Below are 19,939 nucleotides of genomic sequence, written 5' to 3' on the forward strand. Positions count from 1 at the left end.
GTTTCTACAAACTTACTAAATAATTCTTGGAAGTTGTTGCAGAGGGTGGACTCTACTACAAAAAAAGAAGAAGAAAAAAATCATAGTAGAAGCTAAAATGATATTCATTAGTACTGCACGTTTCTGGTGGAGAGTCTGCCGCCTGCTTGTTTCCAGGGAGATGCTACTGTTTTGCCTGGAATGCGTTGATCCATCTTACTTTTATTCAATTACAGATGTGTTTTGGTCAAAAACGTGTGGAAAAACATGTGGGTGGGGTCAGATCTTACTAAAAGTGTACGTACAAACAAAACACAGACTTCAAGGAACCTCAGCTCCTTTAAAAGCATACAATCACGTTTAAGAATCACCATCACATCAAAACATCACAATAGTCAGATTTTTGACACATAACAAAACCTCAAATAATTTTCTTTCATTTTAATACATTTCTTTAGTTTTATTCAATTCAAGTCAATTCAACTTTTTGAATGAAAGATTAAAGTAATTGTGTTAGAAACAGAGGAGAGATTTATTTTAAATGACTTCATTTTGCTTTTAAATTTGTCACAATGATTCGCTTTTACAATTATATTGTTATCTGAATAATCACAGTTATTGATTAACCAAATAATCTTGATATCACTATTGTTAATGCAGAACTCTTATTCCTGAGATATTTTTAGAAGCAGTCAATCAATGTTGAGAAGAGACAAGTGAGTTTGTGGTTGTGTTGAGTGTGGCCCCGTCCACAGCGCTGCATGTTTGGCGTCCCGTATAACTGCTGTTCAGGTGGACTGCAGCAGAGAAGGGCTCCGGCTGGAGATGGTGAAAGTGCGCCCCGTCCTGAAGTAATTCTCGATCTCCTCCAGCGAGCGCCCGCGGGTCTCTGGGATGCACACGGCGGTGAAGAGTAGGCAGAGGACACACACCACGGTGAAGAGCAGATAGGGCACGTACTGGGCGTACTCCTGCATGTGGATGAAGGCGTGTGTGAGCGCGAACGCCGTCAGCCAGCTCACCATCACACACAGCCCCGAGGCCGTGCCCCTCGCCGCCAGGGGCAGCACCTCAGACATCAGCAGCCAGGTGATCGGGCCCCACCCCATGGCGTATCCTAGGAGACCAGCATCATATCCAAACACGATTCAATACTTAATATACAAACAAATAACTAAAAAGTGAACAATGTACTTATTAAAATTTGGCATTGCTTCAAAACAACCATTTCGATAATACCTTGTAGACAATTTATTACCCATTTCTGATCACTGTGTTATTTACTTGAAATAATACACTGAGTAAAAGTTATGATATATTTTAGTAAGTTATATCATGAACACTCACCAAAGATAAATACCATGGTGCTTATGAGTGGAAGGAGGCTTGTGCCATTTTGGCTGAGGTCTGCTGTACCATTTACAAGAGCATTGTGGGAGTTGTAGTCCAAGACTGTCACGTTGTGAGGGCCGGGACAAGGAGTGGTGTGGGAGGTAATTGTCAGCGTCAGGGAGGAGAGGAACATGAGCATGCTTGACGTGTACAACAAAGCTTTACGCCCAGCTTTGTCCATCAAACTGGCTGCCAACAGAACTGAAAACAAGCGCACCACACCCACCAGAGCTGCATCATACCTGAAGAATCGAGACATGTGTCAGCCAAGGCAAGCACAATGGATTAAAAAAACAACATATATATAAAGGAAGGCATTTACTCTGCTTTTAGGGAGACGTTGCTCTTGGCGAAAATGGATTGCAGGTAAATAAGAATTGGAGTGATGCCTGTCATCTGCTGGAGGAATCTCATCCCAACAGAGATGAGGATTGGTTTATAATACTGAGGCGTGGCCAACTGGGACCGGGACACTCTGCTCTGTATGCGGATGCTGTGCTGGATTAGACAACAAGCAATATCAATAAAACTGGCAACCATTTGAATAATAAACAATATAGTAATAATATTCTGTTTGATTTATGAGGTGCCTTAGACACTGAAAGACCTTTAAGCATGAATTCTTTAGTCAAACTCAGTGGCGGTGGTAAATATAGTGACCACTACAAAAAGTGTGATAAATTGTGCATTGTGGTGGGACATGGTGGAACGGACTCTGGGAATATAACCTTCGAGATGAAGACTGCCACGACACTGTATGATTCTCAATGTTACCTTCCAAAACATTGTGAAAGAGATTGAAAAAAAAAAAAAAAAAAAAAGAACAGTTCATTAAATTGACTTGGATTTGGCTTCTCTGGATTCTATTGTATCAACATTGACCATGGAGAAAACAAGAGAGATCTCTAGTTTTGAATTAGTCTTCCAGTCGGTGTTACCTGTATTGCACTGAGCTCTGGGTTGGGATCATAGTCTGGGCCCCTGAGCCAGTGCAGGGCTTTTTCTGCTTTCTCCTCTCTTCCCAAAGACAGCAGCCTCCTGGGAGAGGACGGCATGAAGGACAACAGCATGACCATTAACACTGCTGGCACCCCTCCTATTATGGCCAACCAGCGCCAGTCCACCCACAAACCTAGACAAGGTCCTCAGATTAAAAACTGAACTTAAGTTGTGTTAACTGAAGTGCCTCACGCATGAACCTACCAAGTATATAAAGAGTTAATGTGCCGAACACTGCAGTGACCTGAGGACAGGAACCAAGGGCACCGCGAACTGTCTTATGGGAGATTTCAGAGATATAAACCTGTCACAAACAGACAAATAACACGATATAGCTGATTAGGCAATGCTTTTTTCTTCCTTATGCTTTCATTGATAGAGACAAGACATTAGTCTTTCACACTTACATAGAGTAAAAATCACTTAACTATAATAATAATAATAATAATAATAATAATTAGATCAGATTTTTGTGTATATGCCCAGAAGTAATCTGATCATCTACATGTGTCATTAGATACTATTTTTTTTGAGTAGCTGTTGTATTTAGAATACGAAATACAATAATCTATGATGTTTACTCTTTCATTTTTGTCTTCTTTTCCACATTTCCCCCCCTTTTTTTTCTTGTCAACACCTCTACAGCCATGAACAATCAGAAATAAATCAGATTACTCACATCATATAAGTGGTTATATCTACACGCACACCAAAACTGGTAATTATCTGATTTCAGGACCTGAACTTGAATATTGACTCTTTAAAATTCGATGAGAGTACACTAACAGATCATAATCAGAAAGAAATCAAACGAACTGGCTGATAATTTGGTGTACATGTAACCACAGCTACTGTTTACATGAACTTACACTAATCTGATCACTCCAGATATCAGATAATGGTCAGATTTTGATGTGAATGTAAACATAACATTTTGAATCTTTCAAAATGAGTCTGTAGAATATTGCACACTTGCTATTAGTATTTGTGTGACACTAGAAATACAGAAACAAGAATTACAATTGATTTAGGTCACGGAAGACAGTTTGAGTAATGATTTACTGGTATAGATGAAGCAGTCATTCCACCTGCTAAACCAGTAAGGAACCGTCCCACATAGAGCATTGGCAGGTTAAAAGCCCCTCCCATCAGCATGTACCTAGGATAGACAATTAAACAATGACGTAAAAAAATGTACTTCCATATAAGCACACTGTAGTATAACTGTATCATTCAGCCCGGACACACCCGATAGATGACGGAATTGCTGATATCATTACGCTCATCTTCCTTCCTATCATGTCGTTGAGCAGCATGGACCCTAGTCCCCCGGCTGCGGCCCCCAGTGTGTAGATGGAGCCAAACCATGCGGCCTGATTAATGTTCATCTTCAGTCTGGGGTCAAAGTCTGGGCCCTGCAGCACGGGCAGGACAGGGGAGGGGTACACCATAGAGTAACCAAAGCTGAAGTTTCCCAGCACAGCAGAGAAGACCGCCAGAAACAGTCCGGAGTTACAGATCTGGAAGTCATTAAGACCATTATTAGCTGCATCTGTAGATAATTACTAAACAGCCGGCCAGTTACAAGCAATTGGGTTGTATTACAGTATATACGGATGTTAAAACTACTTACATACCATTTTCTTTACAGTGAATATAAGACTGAAAGATCTGAGGGCCTATGCTCTGTGGCCATTAGCAGATGTCATGATGAATTTTGTATACATCTTCAGTATTTATCAGAACATGTACGTTTCTGTAATCCGTGAACGCAAGAACATATAATTGGCATATTCTCTAACTTTTATAATAAATAGGTAGATAAATTAATCTTCTAACCTGATCGCCATCAATGTGTTTAAGTGATTTCGTAGTCATGTAGTACGTGATGGTCTTAAGACTCTGTTAGGCTGCACTTCAAGTAACTATCAAGTAATGGTAACAGGAATACATTATTGGTCAGTAATAAAAATATTCAACATGACTGTCACAACTGTTCAAACTAATTTACAATGTTTATGTTAAAGTAACAAATTCAATTCTGTTAAGATATCCCACCTTGTCTGGCCTTCTTCTCAGCAGTGGTGTCTCTTCGTCTTCTGCCATGTCTGAATTAAAACTCTACAGTTGGAGAGTGACAAATCCCTTTGTTAAGCCCAGGGACCATGAAATATCACTAAAGAATGCATCAAACAATTCGAATTGAAGAAATCTATCAACTCCTTCGTTGGGCTTGGTTTTGGATGTCGACACTCGGTATTTCCATATAGTGTTGAAATAGTAATTTCCTATCAGTCATTGTGAAACTGAAACAAAAAGAGAAAAATCTGGCTAAATGGGAAAAAAAGGTTTTATTGGAAGTTATTTATAAGGTTACAGTTAATTTCAAAACTTAATGAAACTCATAATAAGAATACTAAATTACTGAAATCAACCACTTGAAACCCCATCTGAATAACTGGAATTCCTGTATTGGGACATTGTATGAGAAAGCAGAACATTGGCTGCAGAAGGTTCCTAGTGCACATCAGACATGTTGCACTGCTGGAGTCACACAAGATCAAATACATGGGAATAGTATAACTTTAAGGCCATGCAGACAAGCAAGAGCTGGTTTTAGCACTGCAGCCTTCAGATAACACACCATAACATTGGGCTGGATTGAGTTTTTGTCAGTTGTTTGCATGTGTTCCTAGCAGGTTTTTCCTTTATTCATCTTCCTTTATAATAGTAACTTGTTTTTTATTCTGTGTTTGTCTGTTTGTTGTTGTTTATTCCCGGATATTTTATTATAAGATATTCCTTTATTGTCCACACATGGGGAAATTTCATAAAGATTAAAATTAAAATTAGGTTTTTGTATTAGGAAATAATGTTGTTTAGAGTTACATATTCAAGTTCAGATAACATTTTTTCTAAACTACAGTAAAGAGAATTTAGCAAAAATACCAGTATGGCAATTCTTTAGGTTTATAATTGTACGTTTTGATTGATCATGACGTCACGATGGGTTAATTTACATAAGCGTACAAACACCATATAGTGGACCGAAACTTCTCTAATGCAGCCTACAGAAATTATTATTCAACAAATAAATAACAGCTTTATTTTGTTGAATTAATGTTTAGAGAGTCATACAAATGTGGATGTTTTGGTATAAATTGTACCAAATGTTTGAAAGGAAATCAGTCTCCAAGTGTGACGTCATGTAAACTCTCCTGTACTTCTTGTAATTGTATACATATTTTTATTTTTTACTTCACAAATAGTTTTTTTCCAACAAAATACAGTACAAACTAGAAACTCGTAAAAACCCGTTACACGCTTTTACTTTGAAATTCGCTCAAACTTCACGTCCCGGCATTTCGAGCGCCGACCTTTTTGTCCCTCCGCGGAAGCCGTAGACGTCACGAGTTACAGGGATGATCATGGGAGAGTTGAGGAACAATAACAATAAAGTCTGTTAGCGACGTGCGGCTTTGGTGCCTGCATTTGTGCGGCAAATGGCCAACATCACAAAGAAAGTGTCGTGGTCGAGCCGGGCCGACGACTCTGCGGCGGCGGCGGCGGCGGCGGCGGCGGCTGAAGAAACCCCGCTGCTGAACGGCTCCGAGCAGCGCCGCTTCTCCAGACAGGTACAGTGCAGTTACAGTACATCCATGCTACACTTAGCACGGCCCAGTGTTAGCGCAGCATCAGCAACACACGTGACATGCTAATGTTTGTGCTAATGTTTGTGCATGAACAAGCGCAGTCTCAAATTGTTGCGTTTGTTCCGTGACGGTCTTTTGTTAATGGGATGGAATGTGATGGGGACAGTGGCACTAATGACTTTCATCAAGGGACTAATTAGTGACAGTCATGATGATCCAAAGTGAACGTATACAACATTTGTCACAAGCCTAACCAGATCTTATTAATTTACTATTCAATTTTTTATCACGTTATTTTAAGAACATTTGCATATCTTTTACAGAACAACCCAACTTCCTGTTTCCAAGTTCATGTGTGTCTGTGAACATCTCTCCATTTTGACTCTTGACTCTTGTTTAAAAGGCTAAATAAGCTGCTTACTGTTATGGGTGACAAGCAGCAGCAGCAGCAGCAGCACACAGCCTTTAGTGAGAGATGTGTGCATTTGTGTATTTGGTCTTCAGCACTCTGGACGAGGCAGTTTATGTCAGATAGGCAGACTGTCTACGGTGGAGTTGGAGGAGGAAATAACAGAAGATGAGGTAAAGTGCAGCTAGAATAAAAACTCATCTTCTTGCTCTTTATGTTCACATTCAGTGTCCGCTTTCTTGCTTATAGTCCTGCTTTGACTTTGTAGGCCTGGTTAGAAATTCAAACGAAATGGGAATAGAAGTGAGCTCGTTTGACTCATCCAGTGTGTGTGAAAAGCACATGACTGGGAAACCACTGTCATGTCGGCAATGCGTTTCCAATCAGTAATTGATTCATTGATAAATTCTAAGCTTTTGTAATCTCTCAGAAACATGTCTGGTTTGAAAAGGTTCTTGACCTCACTATAATAAGTGTGCATTTGACTATAAAAGTTCAGTAGGTTGTTAAGTCAGTTATTCAGGTACACATTTTATTGTTTTACACTGCCTGACCAATAAACAGGTCGCCACCTGGAACTGTAGTTGCTGCAGTTGGTCAGATCTATGTTCAGCAACACTATATGCCCAAAGAATGAGTTCCGCTGACTGCCTGAACACCCTGAATGATCAGGTAATTCCATCAGTAGATTTCAGGAAATGCCCACATAGCATGGGCATTCCAAGATGATGATACCAGGAATCATGGGGCTCACATTGTGTAAGAGTGGTTCAGGAGCATATCATGTTCACACATGGTTTGGCCACCACAAAGTCCAGATCTGGACCACGTAGAGAGTGTTTGGGATGAGCAGTGGTCACGCTCTCACACCATCAGCACAAGTGGTGAAAAGTAATGCAGCACTGGATGGAATTAAATATTTTAATACTGCAGAAGCTTAATTAAAAATACCACAGGAATTCTGTGCTGGAATCAAATCTTAAGACGGTCCTACCAACTATTAGGTAACCTTTTTTTGCTCAGGCAGTGTAAATTTCCCAATTTAAATATGTTGTTGTCGTAATGGCATGCCAGATTATTTTATTGTTTTGCATGTGACTTGCTATAATAAACCTTTATTTTTCATAGTTTTCTTTGCATAGTTCCACAATGTAGTTGCTGCTTGTCTTATAAAATTCTGCATGTATCTGACTGGCTTGTATGTACTTCCCTCTCCACAGTGTGTGAAACATGTATTTACATTATATAACATTACCGGTACATATTGTGAAGTCTGGAAAGACTGGTTTGGTGATAATACTTTAAGCGTTTTATTACCCTTTTTATTACTATTTTGTTAGAGAATACATGTGGTAAATATTTATGGTATACTTCCCATTTTGAAGAAATGTTGACAAAAGGTTGTAAATTACAGGAACTTGCACTGAACTCTTAAAAAGGAATCTACCAGTATGTCCTCGAGACATACACTTTACGTGCAAAGAAAACATTTTGTTTTTTGACAGTTAAATCCTTCGCACTATGTGTAGTCATGTGTATTTAAAGTTTGATTTTGTTTGTTACATTTGCTAACAGGAGCCGCATAGAGGACAAACCCGAGAAATCCCTCACAATGAAAAGCTTCTCTCACTTAAATATGAAGTAAGTTTTCTCAACTGACAACACATTATTCACTGCACGGTCGCAAAATTAATTAGTTGGCGGCACGGTGGCCTCACAGCAAGAAGGTCGCGTGTTCCACTCCTGGGCCAGACCAGGCCTTTCTCATATAACCTCTGAGCCATGTAGTTAGAATACATAATAGTTGTAAAAGCATACCACTTTAGCAGCTCAACTTACATTACACTCTTCTGTTTGAAGTCTGTTGTGTGAACTTAATTTTGATTAAAATAAATAAAATGCAGGTCTATTAGATATTTTACCAAAGTTTTTCAACCCTTAATATCCAGGCACGGATCAATATATCAGTTTATCTTTCTGTCTTTGCAGGGTCTGGACTACGATAACATTGAGAACCAACTGTTTCTTGAGGAGGAAAGACGGATGAGTCACATGGTAAAACCTGACTAGAACTTTGAACTTAATGTATTGTAATCCTGTCAAATTGTACCTGTTTCTGCGTCCGTAGGGTTTCCGCTGTCTGGAGATCAGTCGCTGGGTGGTCTGCGGTCTCATCGGGGTTCTAACGGGGCTCATTGCCTGTTTCATTGATATCGCAGTGGAAAAGCTAGCAGGCTTCAAATATGGAGTGATCAAAAGAAGTATCCTGATGTTATGTTCATCTACTGTTCATCCTATTATACAACAATTCTACCTGATTAATGATAGTATCTTTAGTGTAGTGTGTCTGTGATTGCTTCATGTTTGACTTCTATCACCATGAAATCCAAAGGGTGTGTCTATTTTCTTACCGGACGTCAACGGATGTGATTCCAGGCATTTTAGACATTCCTTAACCTTTGACCTCTGACAGACATCGAAAACTTTACAGAAACAGGCGGACTCTCTATCTCGCTCATCCTCTGGGGCGGTTTTAACGCTGCCGTGGTGATGCTGGGGTCAATTATTGTCGCAGTCTTTGAGGTAAGATCCTCCAGGCAAAATTTCGACTTGACTGGATCCTGATAAGTGATGGTTGTACTCATCGTTTCAATTTGATCAGTCAACGTTACTCAAATTATCTACTACGATGGCCTGCTTATACAAATTAAAGAACTGAGTGAATTTCACTTCTATATTTGTAACCACAACTGTTTGCAGTATTGTTGAAGTGAGAATGGTTTATAATTCCACAATGTGTAAACTGTGGCAAAATGCTTTCTTATTTTTGTGGCACGGTCTCGTCTCCAACAACCTCTTTCCTCTTTGCCAAGTCTTTGTAGTTGGTAATTGTACATTTTCCCTCACAGCCCATTGCTGGAGGAAGTGGAATCCCTCAGATTAAATGTTACCTCAATGGAGTTAAGATCCCGAGAGTGGTGCGACTCAAGGTAAACGTGGCAAATGGATGCGGATTCCATAAATGCATTGGTATTATAATATTCCCTACATGATTTTCTGTTCGACAGACTCTTGTTGTGAAAGTCGTAGGCGTCATATGCTCCGTCGTCGGCGGTCTCGCTGTAGGAAAGGTGAGTGAATCCATGTGGTCAATGATAGACTTATAAATATCCTTTCTCACTAAAGATGTTTTGGCTCAAATATAGGTCCAGAAATATACTAGACTTGTCATTCAAAACGTCTAAATAAAAAAAAAAAAAAAAAAAACGTTTCTACTATTGACTACTTCTGGACAAATGATGGAATGCAACGACACGAACTGCTGCAACTAATGATTATTTCATCAATAGATAAATCTGGCCTTATTTTAGGGTCATTATTGCTCTGGCTGAGTCGTAAAACTTCTTCTCTCAGCACTTTGCATGTTTTGAAATTTGAATACCAGTAAACTATAAATCAATCAATCACCAAATGAGTTGACGTATATTACCATGAATTAGTTGCATGTTAGCTGGTTTTAACGCTGCAAAACAAGTCTACCCACGGTTACCAGTAAAGTCACCTGAACTGAACCTGAGCTTGTTTTGTATTGCTGCCAGATATGGCATCTCCTCTTATCGTATTTACTTTGTTTATAATATTTGTTTGACTTACTGGCATTAATTGGCCTCTGTGGAAAAAACACAAGAGTGAATCATTCTAATGTGTCTTCATGACTTTCTGGCTACAGTCCAGGCTGTGCTCAAAGATGCTGAGATGGACTCTTTTTTTTTTTTTAATCTACTGGTTTATTTTTGGAGCTTGACATTGTACTTTAGTTCTTCCTTTTGGTTCTAAAATCTTTCAGGAAGGTCCCATGATTCACTCGGGCGCTGTTGTGGCGGCAGGGGTGTCTCAAGGCAGAAGCACGTCCTTAAAAAGAGACTTTAAGGTAAACGTTTCACAGTATCAGTCACAATACTAAAATCTCAAACTCAATTTCAATACTAAGGAAAAGGCTATGTACTCTCTACCAATTTTGATACCACAATAATAATATTAACACAATTGGTTCTATAATATTACCAATAGGTCTTTTACTTTGCCCTATTAAGTAATTTTTCTTCAATAATATTACCTGTTTAATATCGATACTAGTTTTGATATTGATATTTCTCATTTTGACAGTATTTTCTCATGCTCAGAATTTATCCCTTGCACGTTTGTTTGCAGATGTTTGAGTACTTTCGTCGTGACACAGAAAAGAGGGACTTTGTTTCGGCCGGAGCTGCCGCCGGTGTCTCTGCCGCCTTCGGAGCTCCTGTTGGTGAATAAATCCACAATTGGCTCTCAATCTGTCGCATGGGCCCTTAAGCGGCTGGAAATCATCTGTATTTCTCATTTTTCACTTATGATTTATTTAGTATACAGTGAACCCTCGTTTATCGCGGGGGTTTCGTTCCAAAAAGAACCCGCGATAGGCGAAATCCGTGAAGTAGAAACCTTTTATTTTTTTACAGTTATTATACAATGAAATACTCCATAAAACATTGAAGTTCACGCGCCGCTCTCGCCGGCGTCTGACGTGCGCCGCTCTCACCAGCGTCTCCCGCAGCTCTCACCGGCGTCTCCCGCAGCTCACACGCTCGCTCTCACCGGCGTCTCCCGCAACTCACACGCTCGCTCTCACCGGCCTCGCAAACTTCAATTTGGCAAGCGGTTTTACGTACGTGTACATATTAATCCATAACGTTATTGACACACAGGTAGAGAAGACGCGGAGAGACTGTTTAGAGCCCGTGTTTACCCAATCAGAATGCAGAACACAATGCATGATGCGAAGCAGCGAGACCGTGAAAAGTGAACTGCGTTATAGCGAGGGATCACTGTATTTGTATTTTGATCAACAGGTGGGGTGCTTTTCTCTCTTGAGGAAGGAGCATCTTTCTGGAACCAGATGTTAACGTGGAGGATCGTGAGTATCGTCGATCGTTCTATACATATTGATTTTATTGGTTCAATGGTTGTTGGTGGATTGTCTTTTATTTTTGTTTTAATTTGTTGTTGTTTCTCTTCTAGTTCTTTGCCTCAATGATTTCGACCTTTACTTTGAACTTCTTCTTGAGTGTTTATCATGAGAATCCGGGGGATCTTTCGAATCCTGGTCTCATCAACTTTGGTCGCTTTGAAAGTGAGGTAGGATCTATTTTCTTTACAAGACCCTAACCTCACCAACCAAGTTATTGGATACAGAATACATACAAAGTTGAATATTCTAGGACACACAATGATACATTTTTTACACTTTTTTCTTTGCGAAAATATGTTGTTCAAAATTGTATTATTTTTTGCCTTTCTTTATACGCCCTGGGAAGTCCTAGTAGTAGATAATGTTGAGTGGCTCTTAAAACATTATTCCTCATTCACAAATATAACATTGTAACGTATATTTTAATTTCAGTGATTATTCTTATTTTTTATTTATTTTATGTCTGGGACAGTACAGTTAAACATTGTCCACAGTAGGTTGGCTTCTTGCCACAGGCTAATTTGCAGGTCTCGTCTCCACTAAAAAAGTCCCAGAGATCACAGCTGGGTGTAGCTGCATGTGACATTTAAGACTTCCACATTTGATGTATTGTATTACTGAACGTATTATTTGAATTGTGATCTAAAACATAAATATGAATTTTGAACTTTTCAGAGTTTAGAATACAACTTCTATGAGATTCCCTTATTCATCGCTATGGGTGCTATTGGTAAGCAGAAAGAGTTTGGCAAATTATACTCTGTACTCAAGCAGAATGTCTAACATACTTGTTATTTCTCTATAGGAGGATTGCTTGGAGCATTGTTCAATTTTCTTAACTACTGGCTCACCATTTTCAGGATCAGGTAAAATGTTTATCCATCCATCCATCCATCCATCCATCCATTTTCTACCGCTTGTTCCCTTTCGGGGTCGCGGGTGACTGGAGCCTATCCCAGTGACTTTGGGCCTTAGGCGGGGTACACCCTGGACAGTGGCCAACTTGTCGCAGGGCCAACACAGAGACACACAGATAACCATACACGTTCACTTCACTGTCACATTCATTCACTAGGGCCAATTTAGAGTCACCAATTTTGCCTAACACATGTAAAATGTTTAATCAAACAAAAGTTTTAAAAAGTCTTGAACAAAGGTCCTGTGTAAAAATGTGCCAGTAAAAACAATAATGCAATTATCTGATGGCTGTCAAAGACTGGGTGGGGTTTAGTGGAAGGAAGTTTTCAGTGGAACATTCTCAGAATGAGTGTGTTGTGATTGAAGGTTGAGAACAGTGGCTGCCAGAGCACAGGAACTATGCTTCCAATGACTCAAATGATACAGCACAATTACAGCAACATTAACATTTACAGTTTTTAAGGTCATGGGATTTCTATTTTTGAATGAATTTCTTGGTGCTTCCTGAGTCATTGGAACATAAGCACAGAATTACCTCTAGCTGCCAAATCAGCAAAAAACAGGACATGTTCCCTTTTTGTAGAAGGAAATATCTCACCAGCTAAAAAAATATATAATCATACTATCTCTAGATGTAACATGCTATCCTTTATTGTATGCTAATATCAAACAGTGACATGTGTTGTTTTATTCTAGTACAGACTTCCTATAGTTCTGTAGTCTTGTTTAAACACTCTTCTACTTGTTGGGGAAGTCTGAATAAACTGTTCCGTCATCTAGCATATTTTAGAGCCAAAACAGGAATCGCAGCTGTAGTCTGAAGGTTCCATTTCATTCTTGAATGTCCTAGATACATGTTTGTTTTATGTTTGTTTTAATTGCAGGTACATTCATCGACCGTGTTTGCAGGTCATGGAGGCTATGCTAGTGGCTGCAGTCACAGCAACGGTGTCATTCACAATGATTTACTTCTCCACTGACTGTCAGCCATTGGTTCCTGAGAGCAACGAGGAGTATCCACTACAGGTGCAGCAATGCATTATGGGGTGTTAATTATCACATTTCCCTCCAAATGTGTAATTTTCAAGAACGACTGTAAATATTTATTTGAAATGCTGCAAGCTCACTAAAATGTTTTGTCTTTGATGTAGTTATTCTGTTCTGATGGAGAGTACAATGCCATGGCCTCAGCCTTCTTCAACACTCCAGAGAGAAGTGTTCGCAGTCTGTTCCACAGTCAGCCAGGTGAGTCTTCTGTTCATAATAGATAAAGGCTTCCAATCTGCCATGCTCTGAACAACTCTCACGGCATCCAGATAAAGCTGTGCAAGTGGTGGTCAATGTATTATTTCCACATTACCCCAAAACTGAAGAACTAATAATGGACATTTTAGTAGTTAAATGACCAAACAAATCACTTTTGTTTCTCAAAATTAAATTGAGGAACACATGGATATAATCAAATGTATTTTGTGGTTGATGTGGTATTAAGACATTGTAATGGAAATGCTATTGCCTCATGTAACCTGCTTTGTGTGTCACCCAGGCTCGTACAACCCGCTCACCCTGGGCCTCTTCACGCTCACATACTTCTTCCTGGCCTGTTGGACTTATGGCCTGGCTGTGTCTGCGGGGGTCTTCATCCCCTCACTGCTCATAGGAGCTGCCTGGGGCCGGCTCTGTGGAATAATGCTGGCATCTATCTCCAGTAGTTCAGTTAGTACAACTACAGCACAAACACAAATACTTAGTGATTTGGGCACTGTGCAATGAAAATATCAATAATTGCATCATTAAGCACAAACAAAGGTATATTAATAAATGCTGATTATTGAATTTTGTCTCTCCATTGTGGTAGTTGTGGGCTGACCCTGGTAAATATGCTCTGATTGGAGCTGCAGCTCAGCTAGGTGAGTTTGTCAGTCAACTACTATACCAAGTATTATGACTGGGTTTTGAATGTCTCTTTTCTTCCACAGGTGGAATTGTGAGGATGACGTTAAGTTTGACTGTTATCATGGTGGAGGCTACAGGAAATGTCACTTATGGTCTGCCGATCATGCTAGTGCTTATGACAGCCAAGATAGTTGGTGACTTCTTTATTGAAGTAAGTACCGTGAATGTATTTGGACCTATGCCATGTTTTGTCTTCAGTATGCTGTTCTTTTAAAACCGGCCAATGGTTTAGATCTGTATCCTTGTAATTGTGTTGATGATACATTGGTACGTTTCGTAATGCATTTGTCTCCTTTCAGGGTCTTTATGACATCCACATTAAACTGCAGAGTGTTCCTTTCCTGCACTGGGAGGCTCCTGCCACCTCTCATTGGCTCACAGCCAGGTAAGGACCTGCCCCACAACAACCCCAACAGTGCCTCCCTCAACCTTTTTTGAAAACAGAAAATCTTTTATCCAGAGAACTGATGAGTTCCCCGGTGACCTGTTTGAACCGTATCGAAAAGGTTGGGACAATTGTGGACACACTTAGCAACACGTCCACCAATCACAACGGCTTCCCAGTGGTCGTACAGGTCCATGGGAATGATGAGGTACAGTTTAACATAGACACTTCCTCTTGTCATAAATGTGTCATGGAAATTGTAAGTTGTGACAGAAGGAAAACTGCTTTTTAAGAAGCTCAAATTCATCTATGTATAACTTTGAGAATTCCCCCCGATGAACTAGCTCTTAAAGCTTTGACTGTTTATTTTTGCTCATCTTTCCTCTCCTTTCACAGCCAGGGAAACTGTGTGGCCTCATTCTTCGCTCTCAGCTCATTGTTCTTCTCAAGCACAAGGTATGACCAGTCATGCAAGCACAATGTAGACGGATTAAAAAAGATTTACTCAAAGTGGTACCACTGGTGTTTGTCGCAGGTGTTTGTCGAGCTGGCCCGGTCTCGTCTGACTCAGAGGAAACTCCAGTTGAAGGACTTTAGGGACGCTTACCCACGCTTCCCCCCGATCCAGAGCATCCACGTGTCGCAGGACGAGCGGGAGTGCATGATGGATCTCACAGAGTTTATGAACCCCACACCATACACGGTCCCACAGGTAAAGTAATGCCATAAACCATAGGGAGTGTCTATAGAGCCGCGGCGCGCGTCCGAAACTGCTAGGCTATTTCGTGCCGCAGCTCCTGAAACTGCTAGGCTATTTGACCGTGCCGCAGCTCTGTAGCCACGGCCTAAAACATAAACAATCCTTATAGAATGGCCTGACGAACTTATTATCTTCCTATTGTAATTGCTCACTCTGAAGTGCAAATTGTGAAATAGTGTAAATTATTAAGAATGGAATGAGAGAAGTGAGCTCATACAGCAAATTGTCAATGTCAGGATTCAAACTCATGATGCTGCCCTTTTAACCACTCGACTACTGGGCAGCACTCCAACTGACAAATAAACTTGACAGTTGAGTTGGAGATTTTATTGCTTTACCAGGAAGGTTCCACGGTGTAGCAACCCCACACACCAATGTTCTTCAAAATATTTTCTGAGAATTACACCTGCAGTTGAATAAATGCAATATAGAAACGTTGAATGTCATATGGTGTATCTGGTAATGCCACTATTAATAATTATCCGAAAAAAAATATAAGTACAACTGTTGATAAATTGTGAAAATGTCAAAGTTGTTCTGCAAATGTTTGTTGCATTTCATTATAATACTCAACATTTGGTGCCAGATAGTATGCTCTGGAGGGACAGTCTGCTGGGATTATTCATTCAAAGTGATGAATGTTAGGAACAGGGTTATGTATACGTTAGTGTTAGGAAAACGGTTAAGGTTAAGCACTGACCATTACTCGGCTTCTCCTCTTTTCTTCCCAGGACACATCTTTACCCCGTGTGTTCAAGTTGTTCAGAGCTCTCGGACTCCGACACTTGGTGGTAGTGGATGAGGAGAACAGGGTACTTTTGTAACTTAAAGCATTTATTTATACTATACTTCAGTTACCTGTCCACGATCGTTCTAATGGTGTCTCTTCTTCTCTTAAGGTGGTTGGACTTGTGACGAGGAAAGACTTGGCCCGTTACCACATGGGTAAACACGGCCTGGAGGAGCTGCAGCTGGCACAGACATGAACACTACTCTGACACAGCAAACCTCTGATCAACAACATACTTCACCTGATGCCGTTGGGCTGCGGACCACCAGCTATGCAGAAATAACAGTTACCGAAAAGGTACAAACCCCTAAAACAGTGAATGTATTGCGGTTTTTACACAGAAATTGTCATTGAGCTCTTCTAACACGGTCCTCTAAAGCCAGTGTGTAAAGGTACTTTGTTTTTGAGTCCCTCTTTTCTCCGCTCCAACTGCTGTTTTTTTGTTTTTTTTAAGAACTTTGATAGACAGTGTTAGCACATTCATTACATTGCACTGACTGACGTGAAATATTTATTGTTCAATTGATGACGTTTTACTTTAAATTATGTCTGTGTGTTGGTGTTTTCTGTGTATGTCGAACGTTATGAACTGACTTCTTAAGATGGCAGAGATTTTGTCTGCACGAATGGGTGTATTTAAATCCACAAAAAACTGTTCATGTCACTGTCATTTTTAACACTTACTCGTCAATAAATAAACCAAACTCGGTTTTATCTAGTGAAAGTGAAAATCTTTAAAACATTTACCTTTTTTATAGTGGGAAATTGCATCTATGCTGGTGAAGAAATACATTTGACATGCATAGACTTTTTCTATTTACAACCATTGATTGTCTCTATCTCTGTGCACTTTGTAAAGTACTCCAACTTTTGCCTTTCAAAGACTACTGTTAAACAAGATATTATGTTCTATTTTAAAACCCGTGAAAACATGTTTTGTGAGTTAATAAAATACCAAAAAAAAAAAAATAAATGACATTGTTCTTTCCTCGTCACTGTCACTAGATGGCAGCATCACCATCCTTTTTACAACAGCAGAGAAACGGTTGATATTTTTGAAAGTTTTGTCTCATCAACACATTCTATAGTTAAAATAGCTTGTGGTCAAATTTGTCATGACAATAAACTAGAAAGATTCATGGTGGATTATGATCCGTTAACATTCGACGCCTGAATGCAAAAGGTGCTTTAATATTTTCACGTTGTTTTTTTCAAACTGCTTTGGTCACTATCAACATTCAATCTGGACTGCGGTTTTCTGTGTCCAGCCCCAGCGCCCTGTTCTAGATAAACAGTCTCCAAATGAGCCGGGTTATTCTCTCCTCTCTATAGGTACAGATAAGTGCTCCCCACCCGCCCACTACGCAGCTTGAAAACTATTTAGCCACTGCTGTATAGCTTACATACTGTATCAGACGGTGCACGGGAGAGAAAAGCCAATTACCATAGCTCATGCACCGCCGCTTAATGGAATAACTTGGCGAATCAATGCAATTACACTTGCAAATCCGTGTGATATCAGTGTGGGATTCAATTTGAGGTGTGTTACTGTGTTATAACAGTTGTCAGCAGCACCGTCAGCGAGTGAGGCACACAAGGTTCATACTCTCTTATATCTAAAAGTGTCACAACTAACTGCTGGTTTTAGACTTCTGCATAGTTCAAAATGTATAATGAAGCCCAGATATTTTTCAAACAGCGAGTTGACGTTCCAAGTTTGTTTGGAGAAGTCGACCAATAGTTTGGGTGGGACGTCTACGGAATAGTTAGCTTTATCCTCACAACAAGAAGGTTCCTTTCCTAGACCTTTCTCTTTAGAGTTTTGCATGTACTCCCATGTGTTTTCTTCAGATCAATAAAATAAATACATTTAACAGTGAAATGTGCTCTAAAATAAGCAACTATGTTCAAATGCTTGACCAAAACCAAGCCAAAAGTGTCAATACCAAGACCCATAATAAATGACAAATAAATCTATACCTGAATTGCACAACTATGGCTGCGTTCACGCTCACATTAAAACCAAGGAAATATCACTGCTTTGCCTGGAACATTCCACAGTATGGCCTTAACTATATCTACCTGCATAAAGACAAACGAGTGACACAACCAGCTCAAGTTATGGGTCAAATCTGTGGAGAGGCGAGCCCACTCTGTAACAATGCATGTTTTTCTTGGTATGTTTGAGCTGTAAAAACACATTAATAAAATGCTAAATTGACATGTTTAATGCCATACTGTTGGACATTTTAAGCAAAGCAATTACATTACCGTGGAGACAGAAGTATGGCAGACCCTCCACCTGAAGGGTTAGAATATTACCATGATATTAATTTTACAGTACGATATTTAGACACTGGTAAGTGCATTTTAGAATGATACATTTTCTTTTTAAAATGCCATGTCAATACTTTGGTACTAATCATTACTGTGATATTCCAAAAAATTAAGTTGAGATGAAAGTAACTGATATTTCTTCCTGTTGCCTGTACAGAAACCGAGCAAAGGATTATGGTCTATGATGTTGTTCCCTGTGTTTTGTTTTCCTTAGAAACTGCTGTAAAAAATGCATTTGACCAAATGGATCTTGTAATTTGATATTTTGCAACGATATAATGTTTGTTATTGTTACATTCCTACTTTAAATGTGTCTAAATCTCATGTTTTTCTGGTATATTTTCTCCCATATGCTGTGTAAATACCTCCACATCTCCAGTAGCGGGTTCCTTCTGAGCATTTCCCTCTCTGGACCTAAAAGTGTATCAGCTGTCTGTGTCCGGCCCTGGGGAGCACTTGCCCCTGACAGACGTTATAACTCTGTCCAGGGCGACCGTGTTGGAGCACACGTTTTATACACGCCATTCACTGCACCAGGGACCGTCGCAGCTGATTTATATTTCCATACAGCAATAGAAATCTAATAGTTTTATGGCTGTGCTTGCTTTAGGACAGACGGGGAAAAGATCCAGCGCTGGCGGGGACAGGGGTGACAGCCAGGGCAAGACGGCCATATCATGTAGTTTTACTGGGCTCTGAATTTATGCTCACGTGTCAGGAGTTTTATCACTTCAGACTAGAGCCTTGTGAACTGTACTTACATTTTATGGTCAAAAGTATATTTTATTCTCAAAATACTAGAAAGGGGAAGTAATTGGGAATGTTATAGGAAATGCAAGAAAAGTGTTGCATTTTTTCACATATAGTGCTTTTTCAGGGTCCTATGATTATAATGTCATTTTATTTTGTTGAATATAAACCACAATATTCATCTAAAATGTAGGCACATTTTAGATGAATATTGTGGTTTATATTGTTATAGAAACAGGTTATTTCTGTTCAAAACTGCAGAACTGAAGTCTCTTCATAATGACATTTCACAGTAACAAGCAGATAATTGTCATTTACATGTGTTTTTATTTCTGAAAAGTGGTTATGTGAAATTTTAGAACTCTTGATTTGTCAAACTGTACAACTAAGTAAAGGGATGTGGGCGATGCAGTACTACTTCAAATAAACTAATGATGAGAAAACACAGTTGAAACAAGGTTAAAAGCTCATTTTGCATAATATGTCTCCTTTAAAATGTGTCACTGAATGTTTAAGTCATTACATTTAAAATTTGATTCAAATTTTTAACTGTACTGTTATTTTCACACATTTATCAAGGTATATCTTATATTTTTGTGCTGA

At 39.5% G+C, this 19,939-nt stretch overlaps 2 protein-coding genes across 3 annotated transcripts; one reads left to right on the forward strand and one right to left on the reverse strand.

Moving 5' to 3' along the window:
• Window positions 1-519: 519 nt before the first annotated feature.
• slc2a6 (solute carrier family 2 member 6) lies at window positions 520-4,599 on the reverse strand. Its single transcript, XM_072442628.1, has 8 exons — window positions 4,429-4,599; window positions 3,619-3,890; window positions 3,433-3,529; window positions 2,575-2,674; window positions 2,310-2,503; window positions 1,694-1,869; window positions 1,327-1,613; window positions 520-1,096 (listed from the first exon to the last, which is right to left on the reverse strand). The coding sequence occupies exons 1-8, from the start codon at window positions 4,474-4,476 to the stop codon at window positions 768-770; spliced, it is 1,503 nt and encodes a 500-aa protein (XP_072298729.1). The 5' UTR covers window positions 4,477-4,599; the 3' UTR covers window positions 520-767.
• A 1,156-nt stretch (window positions 4,600-5,755) lies between these two features.
• Window positions 5,756-17,228, forward strand: clcn7 (chloride channel 7). Of its 2 annotated transcripts, XM_072442629.1 has the most exons (25): window positions 5,763-6,005; window positions 6,528-6,605; window positions 8,008-8,073; window positions 8,422-8,487; window positions 8,561-8,693; window positions 8,906-9,015; window positions 9,342-9,422; window positions 9,501-9,563; window positions 10,280-10,363; window positions 10,645-10,738; window positions 11,322-11,386; window positions 11,491-11,607; window positions 12,116-12,170; window positions 12,246-12,306; window positions 13,243-13,384; window positions 13,510-13,603; window positions 13,905-14,074; window positions 14,217-14,268; window positions 14,338-14,465; window positions 14,614-14,699; window positions 14,775-14,907; window positions 15,096-15,155; window positions 15,235-15,411; window positions 16,191-16,271; window positions 16,359-17,228. In XM_072442629.1, exons 1-25 carry the CDS (start codon window positions 5,874-5,876, stop codon window positions 16,443-16,445), a joined length of 2,415 nt encoding a protein of 804 aa, XP_072298730.1. In that variant the 5' UTR covers window positions 5,763-5,873; the 3' UTR covers window positions 16,446-17,228. The 2 variants fall into 2 exon arrangements, with proteins under 2 accessions (XP_072298731.1, XP_072298730.1); XM_072442630.1 differs by lacking the exon at window positions 6,528-6,605 and having other exon boundaries at window positions 5,756-6,005.
• Window positions 17,229-19,939: the final 2,711 nt, after the last annotated feature.

The sequence above is a fragment of the Eucyclogobius newberryi genome, unplaced genomic scaffold, assembly GCF_026437365.1.
Source record: "Eucyclogobius newberryi isolate DKJ021-1_F unplaced genomic scaffold, fEucNew1.0.hap1 SCAF_13, whole genome shotgun sequence".
Classification (NCBI taxonomy): domain Eukaryota; kingdom Metazoa; phylum Chordata; class Actinopteri; order Gobiiformes; family Gobiidae; genus Eucyclogobius; species Eucyclogobius newberryi.

Excerpts from the sequence above, each read along its gene's own strand:
- slc2a6 (XM_072442628.1), bottom strand. The coding sequence starts at position 4,476 with ATGGCAGAAGACGAAGAGACACCACTGCTGAGAAGAAGGCCAGACAAG. Across the intron at positions 3,530-3,618 it reads GCAATTCCGTCATCTATCGG|GTACATGCTGATGGGAGGGG; the intron begins GTGTGTCCGGGC and ends TGTCTATCCTAG. Across the intron at positions 1,870-2,309 it reads CAGAGCTCAGTGCAATACAG|CACAGCATCCGCATACAGAG; the intron begins GTAACACCGACT and ends TGTCTAATCCAG.
- clcn7 (XM_072442629.1), top strand. The coding sequence starts at position 5,874 with ATGGCCAACATCACAAAGAAAGTGTCGTGGTCGAGCCGGGCCGACGAC. Across the intron at positions 8,694-8,905 it reads ATATGGAGTGATCAAAAGAA|ACATCGAAAACTTTACAGAA; the intron begins GTATCCTGATGT and ends GACCTCTGACAG. Across the intron at positions 13,604-13,904 it reads TCTGTTCCACAGTCAGCCAG|GCTCGTACAACCCGCTCACC; the intron begins GTGAGTCTTCTG and ends TGTGTCACCCAG.